This window comes from Megascapheus bottae, chromosome 6, assembly GCF_031878675.1.
Source record: "Megascapheus bottae isolate mThoBot1 chromosome 6, mThoBot2.hap1, whole genome shotgun sequence".
In the NCBI taxonomy this organism is placed as follows: domain Eukaryota; kingdom Metazoa; phylum Chordata; class Mammalia; order Rodentia; family Geomyidae; genus Megascapheus; species Megascapheus bottae.
In genome coordinates this window covers 56,689,392-56,701,559 of record NC_143514.1, presented here as the reverse complement: position 1 = coordinate 56,701,559, position 12,168 = coordinate 56,689,392, and the positions used below count along the sequence as shown (strand labels likewise).

Below are 12,168 nucleotides of genomic sequence, written 5' to 3'. Positions count from 1 at the left end.
GGGTTTTAACACCTGGTCTTCAGACCAGCAGTAGCAGCCTCACCTGGAAACCTACTGAAACATCGATGTTCAGGCTCCATCCCACATTAGCTCCGGATCTCTCTTAGCCATGTCCTTAGGTGATGTGGGTGACTTTCAAGTTGAAGGTGCAGCTGCGAAGGACAGGCAGAGGGGAAAGCACTTCCAGAACAGGCCAATGGGCATGCACACAGGGAATTAAGAGACTAAAGAGATAAGCACAATGAGTGCTGTGGTTCAGGAGAGGCATACAAGAAGAGACACTGAGGCAAGATAGTAAAAGTTGGAATCAGGTGAGGTGGAACCATGATAATAAGGTGATAATAAGGGGGGGAAATTGTGAGGTATGGTATGTCAGACAGAGAAGCTGAGGTCTATTAAGACAAGACTGCAATACTGAAACAGGAGCAGGCTTAAGGGAAGAGTGGTGTTATTCTGGTCAGAGTAAGTTGAGTGTGCAACCTACAAGGCTGTTCATTATCTCGAAAGTGTATGAACATCTGGGATCAGAACACAGACCTAAGCAGAGCCATATGAACAGATGGCACCAAGGCCTTGGGAGGGGCAAAACCCACCCAGAGAGAAGATTCCAAAGCCACACTTTAGCTAACACCCAGACATCAGAGGACCCAGAGTTAAAAGATTCAGGCCAGAAGTCAAGGAGAGGGCTGTATCCAGGGTAGAGAACTCTTCTTGACCAGCTTCAGTGTGTTAGGCTCTTGTGAGGACCACTCTGAGGATGCACAGGCAGACTGGGATTCAGTTTAGAGGCACAGTCCTGAGTGACTATGTGGAGTCCTGTAGTGCTGGTGGGCTCTTCTGTCCACACAGGAAGCCCTCCCTGAAGGAGAGTGTTCCCCTAGGGTGAGACAAAGCTCTCTTCATCTCATTGTCACTGCAGGTTGTGCTGAATCAGAAGTTCACCGACTGTTTTGTACTAGTGTTTCTGGACTCCCACTTGGGAAAGACGGTGAGAACAGGAAGTGGGAGGGATTCATGTCCGACCAATGGGAGGCTGTGCCCCCTATGCTCTCCCTAGGGAGAGGCTGGGGTTACTTCCTGAGTCCCGCTCCCTGTCCTACCTACTATGGCTTTCTCTCATCACTATACCCTCACTGTCTCCCCCATAGTCTCTGACAGTGGTTTTCAGAGAGCCCTTCCCAGTTCAGCCTCAGGACAGCGACAGCCCCCCTGCCCAGCTGGTGTCCACCTACCACCACTTGGAGTCTGTCATCAACACAGCATGTTTCACCCTCTGGACCCGCCTCCTCTGAGGGCCCCTGTTCGTCAGCATGGATCTGCGTCGAAGCATGCATCTGTAAGATTGTCTGCTTGAGGCAGGACTGATCAGTCCTGTTGGAGCACAGGCTCGCTCGGGCACTAAATGACCCCAGCGATTTGTGAATACCTGAGATTCGCTGCTGGAGCCTGCCCTCCCCAAAACCAGCCAGGACTCTAAAGTCGGGTCGGCTCCCAAGATGCCCATTCCCTCCCAGGCCCCAGGCCCTGGGAGTAATCTACTCTTTCCTGCCCTCCTAGTGGGATCCAGGGAGTTCTTAGAACCAAGTGGCAAGAACTCTTCCGTTAAAAGCTCAGCCTGAATCCTGCCTCGTAGTGCTTGGTCACTGTTAGCCACCTGCTCCCAGCTGGCTCTCTGATTTCCACGTGGACACTACTGCTAGACATTGCCATTGTCATCCGACACCTTGGTTCCAATCCCAGGTTTGCCTCTGAAGCACCTGAGACCAGTGTCAAATCCTTGTACTCTTGGACCCTTGGTTCTTCTATAAATAAGGAAGGCTCAGCTCTCCGGTCTCCACAGCAGTCCTGGCACTGGCTGGAGAATCTGAGCATAAGCTATGTGTTCCTTCTCAATGGGAGGGAAGAACCCAGAGACACTGAAGCATTAGACACTGTGTGTCCTCTACCCCAATAACATAAACATGTGAAAATGCTCAGCAGGTTGTCTTTAATTCAGAGGAGATGAGATGCTCACACTATCCAGAGAAGTATTCAGGTGATATGCTGGACTTCACTGGCCAGCCTGTGGTTGGCCACGTCTATCCCAGTATGAACGCAGCCAACTTAGACCCGCCACTGTGTCTCCTGTGTAGAGAGAAAGACTGGCATCTCAACCCACAGCAGAAAAAAGGCCCTGCCCAACCCTTGTTCCTCCAATCCTTTTCCCCTGGCCACACCTGGAACCTTACCTTGAGGCTGATACTCGCAGCCCACAAAACCTTGGTAGCCTTCATCTTCGAGCAACTGGAACAGGTAGGGGAAGTCCAGCTCTCCAGGGCTGTCTGGCTCCCCTCGACCTGGTACCTGAGCCACCTGTACATGCCCTGTGGATAGATGTGGAGAGATAAGGGACTGAGAGATAAGAGAGTACTGCTGAGGGACAGACGGAGGGTAGGAAGGGTGGGTGATCGCAGGAAGCAGCACCAGACCAGGAGAGAGCAATCATCTCTCACCAGTAATGGGCAGGAACTCCCGGATATTTCCTGTCAGGTTTCCATCCATGATCTGCCAGTGGAATATGTCCTGGAGAAGAGACTACTGCAGTCAAATCCCTCAACTCTTCTTCCCAGATTGGAAATTAGGGCTCTCCAAGCACACCCCTGCTCCTACTCACCATTTGTAGTTGGAGGTTGGGTCTTCCAACCTTCTGTAAGATGGCTGCCGCTATAAGAAGCCAGTGAGTGGAGCCATGAGGTTCAAGGGGAGCACAGGAATCAAGGACAGGAGGGGGCACGGGGCTGGGGTCCTACCCTGCTGGGGCGTGTCCAGGAAGTATTGGGGATCAGTGATCCGAGTGTTAATGGGCTCCAGCAGTCCCACGAGGTTCTCCTAGCACCATGTGGATGCTGTGAATAGAGCTCCCCACATTCGTTCCCATCCGTCCGTCACCAACACCACCTGTCTCTAACCTAGGACCAGTGCCTAATCTAACGCCTCAGTTGCTCTCCCTTCTCAATCCTTTCACACACACACAAGTAAATATGTTTCCACTTCTCACCTGAGCCAACACGTCAGCTGCATGCCTCAGGTTCTCCACAAAAACTGTTTCCATCTCACCCATGACTGCACCTCGATCAGTCCCCTGGGGTACCCGGCCAGCCATTAAGTGAACCCTGTGGGGGAAACCGGACTGGAGACTTCACATTGCCCTGACCTTGGCGGCCCCTGCTACTTCTCCAGATCTCCTGTCCACACCATGTGGCCACCCCCATACACTCGTCAGCCCAGGTCCGGTGGCTTCATTAGGGTCAACCCATCCTCCTGCCTGAGAGGCCTCAGTCCATCCCTCATCCCCTTAATCCTCAGCTTATGTGCATGTTTGAGGCTCACCTTTGCCCTTCTGTGCATTGTATGCTGCTTGCCTCCACTTCCTCTCCTTTTATCTGTTTCTTGGCTTCTTCCTGGTCTGTTTTCTACCCCTACCACTCACGGTCAGTAATGAGCTCCTTGTTGCCAGTTTCGTCTCAACAAATCTATTTGACCTCTGTAGAATCTGACATTTATTTACCCATTCCCATTTTGAGGCTTCCACCCTGCTCCCATCACCTCCTGACCTCTAGAGCTTCAGCCACAACAGACATTCAGGCCCTCCTAAACCCAGCTGTCTACCTCTCCAGCCTCATAAAACCCAGCTGAGGGCCAGGAGCATGGCCTAGTGGTGGAGTGCTTGTGCAAGAAGCCTCGGTTCAATTCCTCAGAACCACAAACACAGAAAATGCTGTAAGTGGTGCTGTGGCTCAAGTGGGAGAGCACTAGCCTTGAGAAAGCCCAAAGGCAGTGCCCACACCCTGAGTTCAAGCCCCAGGACTGGGAGGGAAAAAAAAAAAAACACTCCAGTTCAACTCTCAACATTCCTCTTGCTCTGGCCACAGCATCCTTGCCTAGAGTAGTGTGCCTGGCCGCGGCGAGGCAGTGCCTAAGTCTTTAACACTTCCTGGGCTCCAGCAGCACTAAGGAAGCAGCTTCCTGTCCCAGTCAGAGTTGGGTGCAGAGGTGCAGACCCTGTGCCTATAGCTTCCCTTCCCTAGAATGGATCACCTGCTGATTTCCCCCACCATTCCCCTCTGGTCACCGAAATGGGGTTAGGCATGAGGTGAGGGTGGAAGAGTGGTCAGCAGAGCCACACGCGCAGATACATGCAGAGGACCAGGGTGAAGGGGCAGGCAGGATACCTGGGGCAGCCCAGAGCCTTGGCATACAGGACGGCCTGCTCCAGCCCCGCGCGGAAGGCCGCCTGCCTCCCGGGGACGGCCCCCAGCCCCATGTCCCCCTTCTCTCGGTCTCCTGCGGAGAGAGCGGGCGTCAGCCGAGCCTGGGCCCCGCGCTCCCGGCCCCCCGCGCCGCCCCGCCTCGCCGCGCGCACCGGGCGGAGTGTTGATCAGCACCAGCCGCAGCCCCGCGTCCCGCGCCGCGCGCGCCAGCGCCTCGGGCGCCTCGGCGTACGGCCAGGCCACCTCGGCGGCCTGGAAGCCCGCGCGGCCCGCGGCCTGCAGCCGCGCGGGAAGCCCGGGGAGGTCCGGGAACAGCCAGGACAGATTGGCGGAGAAGCGGAGCGGAGCCATGCCGCGGCGGGCGGGCGGATGGGCGGACGGGACGGAGTCCGACCGCCGCCGGAAGGCGGAAGGCTGGGGCGGCGGGGCTCCGCCCTCCGAGTGCACGTGGAGTGGTCCACGACCGACCGCGACCGCGCCGCGGAGAGAGCCACGGTAGGGAGAGGCGGAGGGCGGGGCGGGAGGCGCCGCGGGGAGCCGGGTGCTGGCTGCCCCAGGCCCCGCCAGAAAGAAGCTGGACTTTTAGCAGTCCTGTCTGCAAAGCCAGGACCGAATAAAGAACTTCCATACCACCAGTGATCACACCTCCAACCTGCTAACTTCCTCTTACAGATTTAAGAAAATAATAATAAATGCAAGATTTTCTTCTAGAAAATTATGATCATATTGTACATGCATGTTTATAGAGCCTGTCTTTTTTGTAGATACCCCTTCCCGTGTTTTTGTCCCCATTTCCCTCTCCCCATCCACTCCCAATCATCTTGTTTTCCCCCTTCCCTAGTTCAAATAAGCAAATAAACCTATACACAATATACCAGGTAACAAAGTCAGATACATTACCAGTATAAGATTAACCATAAGGGCAAAAAAAGAGAAGAGAAATAACAGTACATTAAGAATAACAATCACACCAGAAAGTGGTGCTGTGGCTCAAGGGGTCGGGCTGTAGCCTCTAGCTGAAGAGCTCAGGGACAACACCCAAGCCCAGAGTTCAAGTCCCACGACCGACAAAAAAAAAAAAAAAAAAAAAATATATATATATATATATATATATATATATATAATTTTAAAAAGAACAACAGTCACACCAGATAAATCTCTTGTTTCCATGTCCTAGAGATCCTTTCATTTAGTCTCATCTTATATGATCTTATGTACCTAGGTTTTGAGCTATTGTAATCCTCTGCTAGGAGAGTCCGAGGTGTACACTAATAATTACAAACGAGGGAAACCATTGAGCCTGTGTTCTTTGGGTCTGGCTTACTTCACCTAATATGATTTTTTCCAAGTCTTTCCGTTCCTTACGAATGGGGTGATGTCATTCTTTCTGATGTCAGCATAGAATTCCATTGTGTAAAAGTACATTTTTTGTGTGTGGGTCATGGGGCTTGAACTCTGGGTCTGGGTGCTGTTCCTGAGCTCTTCAGCTCAAGGCTACCACCCTACCCCTGGAGCCTCAGCCCCACTTTTCATTTTTTAGTGATTAATTGGAAATAAGTCTCACATTCTTTAGTACCCAGGCTGGCTTTGAACCTCGATCTTCAGATCTCAGCCTCTTGAGTAGCTAGGATTACAGGCGTGAGTCACCATGCCCAGCTCAAGTACCACATCTTGATCCAATCATCTACTGAGGGGCATCTGGGTTGGTTTCCTATCTTCTCTATGGTAAATAATGCTACAATGAACATCACTGTGCTAGTGGCTTTAGTATGTCCTGGATGGTTGGAAAAATGCCAAGGAGTGAGATTGCTGGATCATAGGAGAGCTCTATGTTTAGTCTTTTGAAGAATTGCCATACTGCTTTCCATAGTGGTTGAACTAGTTTACACTCCCACTAACAGTGTAGTAGTGATCCCTCCTGGCCACATCCCTGCCAGCATCTGTTGTTATTAGATTTCCTGATAATGGCCTTTCTTACTGGAGTGAGTTAGAATCTCAAGGTTATTTTGATTTGCATTTCTTTTATTTTTTTTTATTTATTTTTTGCCAGTCCTGGGCGTAAGCTCAGGGTCTGAGCACTGTCCTTGGATTTTTCTCAAGGCTCTACCACTTGAGCCTTAGCACCACTTCCGGCTTTTTTTTTTTCTAAGTATGTGGTACCAAGGAATCGAACCTAGGTCTTCGTGCATGCTAGGCAAGCACTCTACCACCGGGCCAAACTCCCAGCCCCTGGCATTTCTTTTATGGCCAGAGATGTCTGGCATTTCTTCATGTGTCTATAGGCCATTCTTTTTTCCTCTGAGCCTGTCTTTTCTTTTTCTTAAGTAATATTTTGTGAGCATTTCCCCATGTTCTTCAATAATCTTCAAAGTCATTACAGTAGCTGCTCTTCATTGTACACCTAGGCAGCTCACAATTATCACACACACACACACACGTTAATGCACTTACTTATTGGTCCCCATCTCTACATCTTTTTTCTTAGATTCCATTTCTAGAGATATCTGTCGTAGGTATTTGCCTTCATAAAGGAAACTCCCCATACTGGTCACACTGCTTAAGCAGCTCTGCTGATGGGGCTGCAAGTAGACATCAAATCCACGACTCACAAAGACATCCTACTTGGGTGGTTTGTAAAAAATAACATCCGATCAAAATTCTCCTACCAAGAGTTAAGAGCTGGTGGCTATGGTGTGACTCACTCCACCCCATGTGCAAGACAACTCAAACCTCATCACTAAACCACAGGTCAAGAGCTGGGTCTTGCCAGATGACTGGGGAATATACACACATAAAGAGACTAGAGTTAACTGATAAAGAAAAGCTAGAGTACAGAGAAAAATAACTCAGTCCTGTAAGTAGAGGCAGCACATTGAGAAATCCTGCTGTCCTAGGGCTGAAACCCCAGTGTTCCAGGTTCCACGCACTTCCCAGGGCAGGGATGGTTCCAGGCTCATGGATTTCCTCATCTACATGTCATTTACGTTTCTTGTGACAAAATCCATCCACTTTCACTTGACTGGACAGATTCCTACAGGAAGACGTATATGTATTTTTTAAGAAAAGGAACGCTTGCTAACCTCCACAGGCTCATATCCCCCCTTCCCCACCAGGAGCAACACAGTGATGGAAACTGGATGGTAGAATTGGGTTTTGGGATACCAGCGGGCCTGTGCCCCTTGCCAGCAACAGATTGCCCGAGGTCCCGTTAACAGAGATTTTATTGGTGATCAGACAGGGGAGTAATGAAAGTAAGGTAGCAACCTCTTTGAAGTTACAGACATGGCATGTGAAACAATCTCAGGATGAGTGACTTATCTTAGGAAGCAGAGGTAAGCAGCCAACAACCACAATCGTATATGTCTTTACCTAATTCCAAGGTCCAGGGAAGTTTGTATACTGATTAAATCTCATTTAAGGCAGAATCATGGATCTCTATAATGCGAAGTGAGATTGATCCTTCTCAGGCCATTCCCAGCTTTCTGGGAGTCAGAGAATAGCATTCCAATTCTCTTTATTAGATCTCATGGCTCAGCATTTACAGGTCCCCACCGAACACAGTTACTGGTGGCCCATGCCTATAATCCTCAGCAGTCCCTGAGACACTTTTTTTTTTTCAGTCAATCATGGGGCTTAAACTCTGGGCCTGGGTGTTGTCCCTGAACTCTTCAGCTCAAGGCTAGTGCTCTACCACTTGAGTAATAGCACCACTTCCGATTTTCTGGTGGTTAATCAAAGATAAGAGCCTCACAAACCTTTGAATCTTCATGCCGGGGCTGGCTTTGAACTGTGACCCTCAGATCTCAGCCTCCCGAGCAGCTAGGATTACAGGCATGAGCCATTGTCACCCAGCTCCATGAGACTCATCTCCAGTGAATCACTGAAAAAGCCTGAAGTACTGAAGTTACATTGTGTCTCAAGTGGTAAAGTGCTAGGCTTGACAGCACCCAGGCACAGAGTTCAAGCCCCAGGACTAGCCTCTCCCCTCCTCCAATAAAAGGAACATGTATACCTAATACAATTTAGTACATGATAGCCATAATAAATGTAAATTTAAGCTGGGCACCAGTGGCTTAGCACACCTGTAATCCTAGCTACTCAGGAGGTTGAGATCTGAGGATCATGATTCAAAGCTGGCCTGAGCATGAAAGATTCTTATTTCCAATTAACCACCAGGAAACTGGAAGTGGTGCTGTAGCAGAGTGGCAGAACACTAGCCTTGTGCTGAAGAGCTTAGGAACAGAGCCCAGGCCCAGAGTTCAAGCCCCATGACCAAAACAACAACAACCAAAAAAAAAAAAAAAAAGGAAATTTATAATCCTAACTACTAGCTAGGCTGCAATGAAAGAACTGTAAGTTCAAGGCCATCCTAGGCGACATAGTGTGACTGTCTCAAAAAAAAAGAAAACAAATGGTCTTCATGTTAATTTATACTTCAACAATCCATGAGTAAAAGTCATCTTGAACTGTTTTGTGTTAACATTGACAGAAGCGCAAAGTTCACCTCGCTCCCAGCTTCCCCTGTTTAGTCTATAGTTGATTGCTCTTATCTCACTTAATTCAGGCCCACTCGGACACCTGAGGTCCAGGCTCATCCTGGTACTTCACAGGTTCCATTCCTTCAGCTCTGCCTCTGAGGACAGACTGCCACCAGCTAACACTAATCACTTGACTTCTTGCCCATTTGCAGCTCACTTTATTCTTAGACCTTTGGTTTGTTCTGGAACAAGTTGGTTTGGGTAGGGTCCAATCTGGACATGACCTCACCAAGTTTAGCATTTGAATTAATCAACAGGTTTATAGTCTACAGTTGTCAAGACAAAGTGAAATCTAAGGGGCAAATTCCTTTATTTACACTTCATTGTAAATCCCTGAGTATACAAATTCTATTTTAAGGCCTTAATAGCACCATCTCCTGGGCTCTGAATCAGGAACAAAATATATCTAGCCCATAATGATACACCACTTTCCTTCCCCTATATATTCCTTGAGGGCAGCAGAGGTAGTGTATAAAGTAAACATGCGTGACTCACTTGTTCTCTTAATTTCCTTATAATATCTTACTATAAAGAATATATAAGAAATACAACATCCACAACCATTATTTTCATTTATCTTTCCTCTCACTCTCTTCCCTCTCCTCTCATTCAATTTTTCTTCTTTCTCTCCTCTTCCTTTTTTCCTCTCTCTATTTTTTTTTTCTGAGCTAGGGATTAAATTTAGGGCCCTGTGCATCCTAAACTTGCGCTCCCAGCCCCCCAAATTATTTTCTTTATTTGTCATTTTATTGTCTATCGATGACTTCACTTTGCAACATAAGCATTACTAAATTATTATTATTGGTTATGATTTTGCATTTGAATTTCTTTTTTGAGCTCATCCTTGGGGCTTGGCCTCTGGGCCTAGGCTCTATGCCTGAACTTTTGTGCTCAAGTCTAGTACTCCACCACTTGAGCCAAATCTCCATTTCTGGCTTTTTGGTAGTTAATTGGAGTTAGTCTCACAGACTTTCCTTCCTTAGGTGGCTTTGAATCTCAGTCCTCAGATCTCAGCCTTCTGAGTAGCTAGGATTACAGGCATGCATTTAACTTTTAACCAGAGAATTTGCACAGACACCATATTTTGTTAGGTAATAACAATCTGTAAATAGTTGTGCAGATGATGGCTAAATCCTATGTATAAAGTTCAGATTCTCATTTGATCACTGTATAGCTCTTGCTAGTGTGGTCAAAAAAAATTACAATTGATGAGTGAAAGACAAATGAAACCTCAGTAAAATTCATCTGATACCTTCCAGATTGACAAACATTTTTAAAAATCAGACATTATCAAATGTTGGATAGGATTTGGAAAACTGGAACTTTACTCAGTGTTGATTGGAAAGTAAATAACTTACAATTACTCTGGAAAACAATTTGGAATTCTCTCTTAAAGCTGCTATGCCTTTTATCTAACAGTTTCATTCCCAGGTCTAAATTCTGAAGAAATTTGCACAATTGTACCAGGAGCAAGAGCACTATTTATGCAGTTACTAAGGTATAACTAGCCCAAATACCATCAAGACTTAGATGAGTTATACACTATATTGCATAGAAAAGTAAGGAGACAGCCGGAGGTTCATATGATATGTTTGAGTTTGCTCTTGTCTTTGAACAATATATGAAGAACCTAGTTTTCGAATTGAAAACGTCTGTGTGAAGGCATCAAATGGATAATGTTCAGAGACATAATCTTGAGAGAAATGTAAACTGTGCTTCCATTTATATAAAGTCAAAGGCAGGGAAATCCAAATGATATCTTGTATAGGAATAAAAACATCCATGATAAAACAGTGACGAAGATAAAGTGAATGACGAGCGCAGAGTTCAGCAGATAGTGTTTTATGGAGAGAGTGAAAATGGTGCGGCATTGGAGACCTTGAAAGTCATTGTCATTCTTCCTTCTCTTTGGTAGTCATGTGTGTTAATTTTATCACTTCTTTTTTCTTTTGCTAGTCCTGGGGCTTGAACTCAGGGCACTAACCTTGGACTTTCTCAAGGCTAAAGCTCTACCACTTGAGCCACAGCATCACTTTCAGCGTTTTTTCTTTCTTTCTTTCTTTCTTTCTTTCTTTTTTTTTTTTTGTCAGTCATGGGACTTGAACTCTGGGCCTGGGCATTGTCCCTGAGCTCTTCAGGTCAAGGCTACCTTCCTGTTCCTTGGGCCATAGTGCCACTTCCAGTTTCCTGGTTACTAATTGGAGATAAGAGTCTCATGAACTTTTTAGTGCCCATGCTGACTTTAAACTGGGATCCTCAGATCTCAGCCTCCTGAGTAGCTAGGATTACAAGCATGAGCCAGTGTGCCTGGCATCAGCTTTTTCTATGTATGTGGTACTGATGAATCGAACCTGGGTTTGTGCATGCTAGGCAAGCATTCTACCATTAGGCCGAACTACCAGCCCCTAATTTTATCACTTTTTAAAAAATAGTTTACTTGGGCCAGGAGTTTGGCCTAGTGGTTAAAGTGCTTGCCTAGCATGCACAAAGACCCAGGTTCAATTCCTCGGTACCACATACATAGAAAAAAGCCAGAAGTGGTGCTGAGGCTCAAGTGGTAGAGCTCTAGCCATGAGAAAGTCCAAGGACAGTGCCCAAGCCCTGAGTTCAAGCCCAGGACTGGCAAAAAAAATAGTTATGTTTTATAGGTGTCATATTTAATGAAATAAAAAAATTGAAAACCTTCTGTAGGTAATGCTAATTCCTGCTAGCACATTTTATATTAGTGTTTTCATTGGGATACCATTATTATCTCATGGTTTTTCTAAAGACTGACTTGAATTGTTTGTATAGTTTGGACTATAATTACTGCTTTTTGGATTGTCACTGCTCAGTATTAGTCTTATTGTATTGTCCGTTCAGAACCTGTAGTAGGCAGCCTAGACCCCAGAGGTCTCAGCCTCTTCCTATTCATGCTTCTGGGTATTCATCTTCCCATCTTCTCTGTGTGACTCACACATAAAATAGGGAAAGTGATAAGACAATCACCTCAGAAATTAGTTTAGAGAAAGCCTTGGCTTCTGTCTTGGGTACCACCTTTTTCATTCATCTGCTCTGAGAAAACCAGCTGTCTTGTTCGTTTTATTCGTTTTGGCCTATGCAGGCCTGTGGAAACACCTGTGTGTCAGGGAGCTGATTTCTTAGTTATTGTGAACTGAATGTGCTCCTCCCACCCAATTTTATATGTTGAAGTCTGAGTCAAGCCTTTTGTTTTTGTGACAAATATCTAGAAGAAACAAGTGAAAAGGAGTAAAGATTAAAGGGGTTTTTTTTGGTTCATGGTGTCAGAGGTTTCAGTCCAAGACTGGATAGACCCATGACTTGGGGCCTAAAATGAGACAGAATATCATGAATGCAGGAGCATGTGGCAGGAGCTGCTC

General features: G+C 46.9%; 2 protein-coding genes across 3 annotated transcripts in view; one reads left to right on the top strand and one right to left on the bottom strand.

Annotated features, from left to right (window-relative positions):
* Szt2 (SZT2 subunit of KICSTOR complex) overlaps positions 1-1,976 on the top strand; it is a 62,102-nt gene extending 60,126 nt beyond the window's left edge. The window contains exons 71-72 of the mRNA XM_090335040.1: positions 920-988; positions 1,149-1,976. Of these exons, the coding sequence (XP_090191166.1) occupies positions 920-988; positions 1,149-1,292 (213 nt within the window). The 3' untranslated portion in view covers positions 1,293-1,976. The remainder of the gene's footprint in view (positions 1-919; positions 989-1,148) is intronic.
* On the bottom strand, positions 1,971-4,649 carry Hyi (hydroxypyruvate isomerase (putative)). 2 transcript variants are annotated; one of them, XM_090335041.1, is made up of 8 exons: positions 4,403-4,649; positions 4,212-4,323; positions 3,038-3,152; positions 2,790-2,868; positions 2,654-2,703; positions 2,493-2,574; positions 2,229-2,363; positions 1,971-2,124 (listed from the first exon to the last, which is right to left on the bottom strand). In XM_090335041.1, exons 1-8 carry the CDS (start codon positions 4,599-4,601, stop codon positions 2,051-2,053), a joined length of 846 nt encoding a protein of 281 aa, XP_090191167.1. In that variant the 5' UTR covers positions 4,602-4,649; the 3' UTR covers positions 1,971-2,050. The 2 variants fall into 2 exon arrangements, with proteins under 2 accessions (XP_090191167.1, XP_090191168.1); XM_090335042.1 differs by having other exon boundaries at positions 2,493-2,562; positions 4,403-4,647.
* Positions 4,650-12,168: the final 7,519 nt, after the last annotated feature.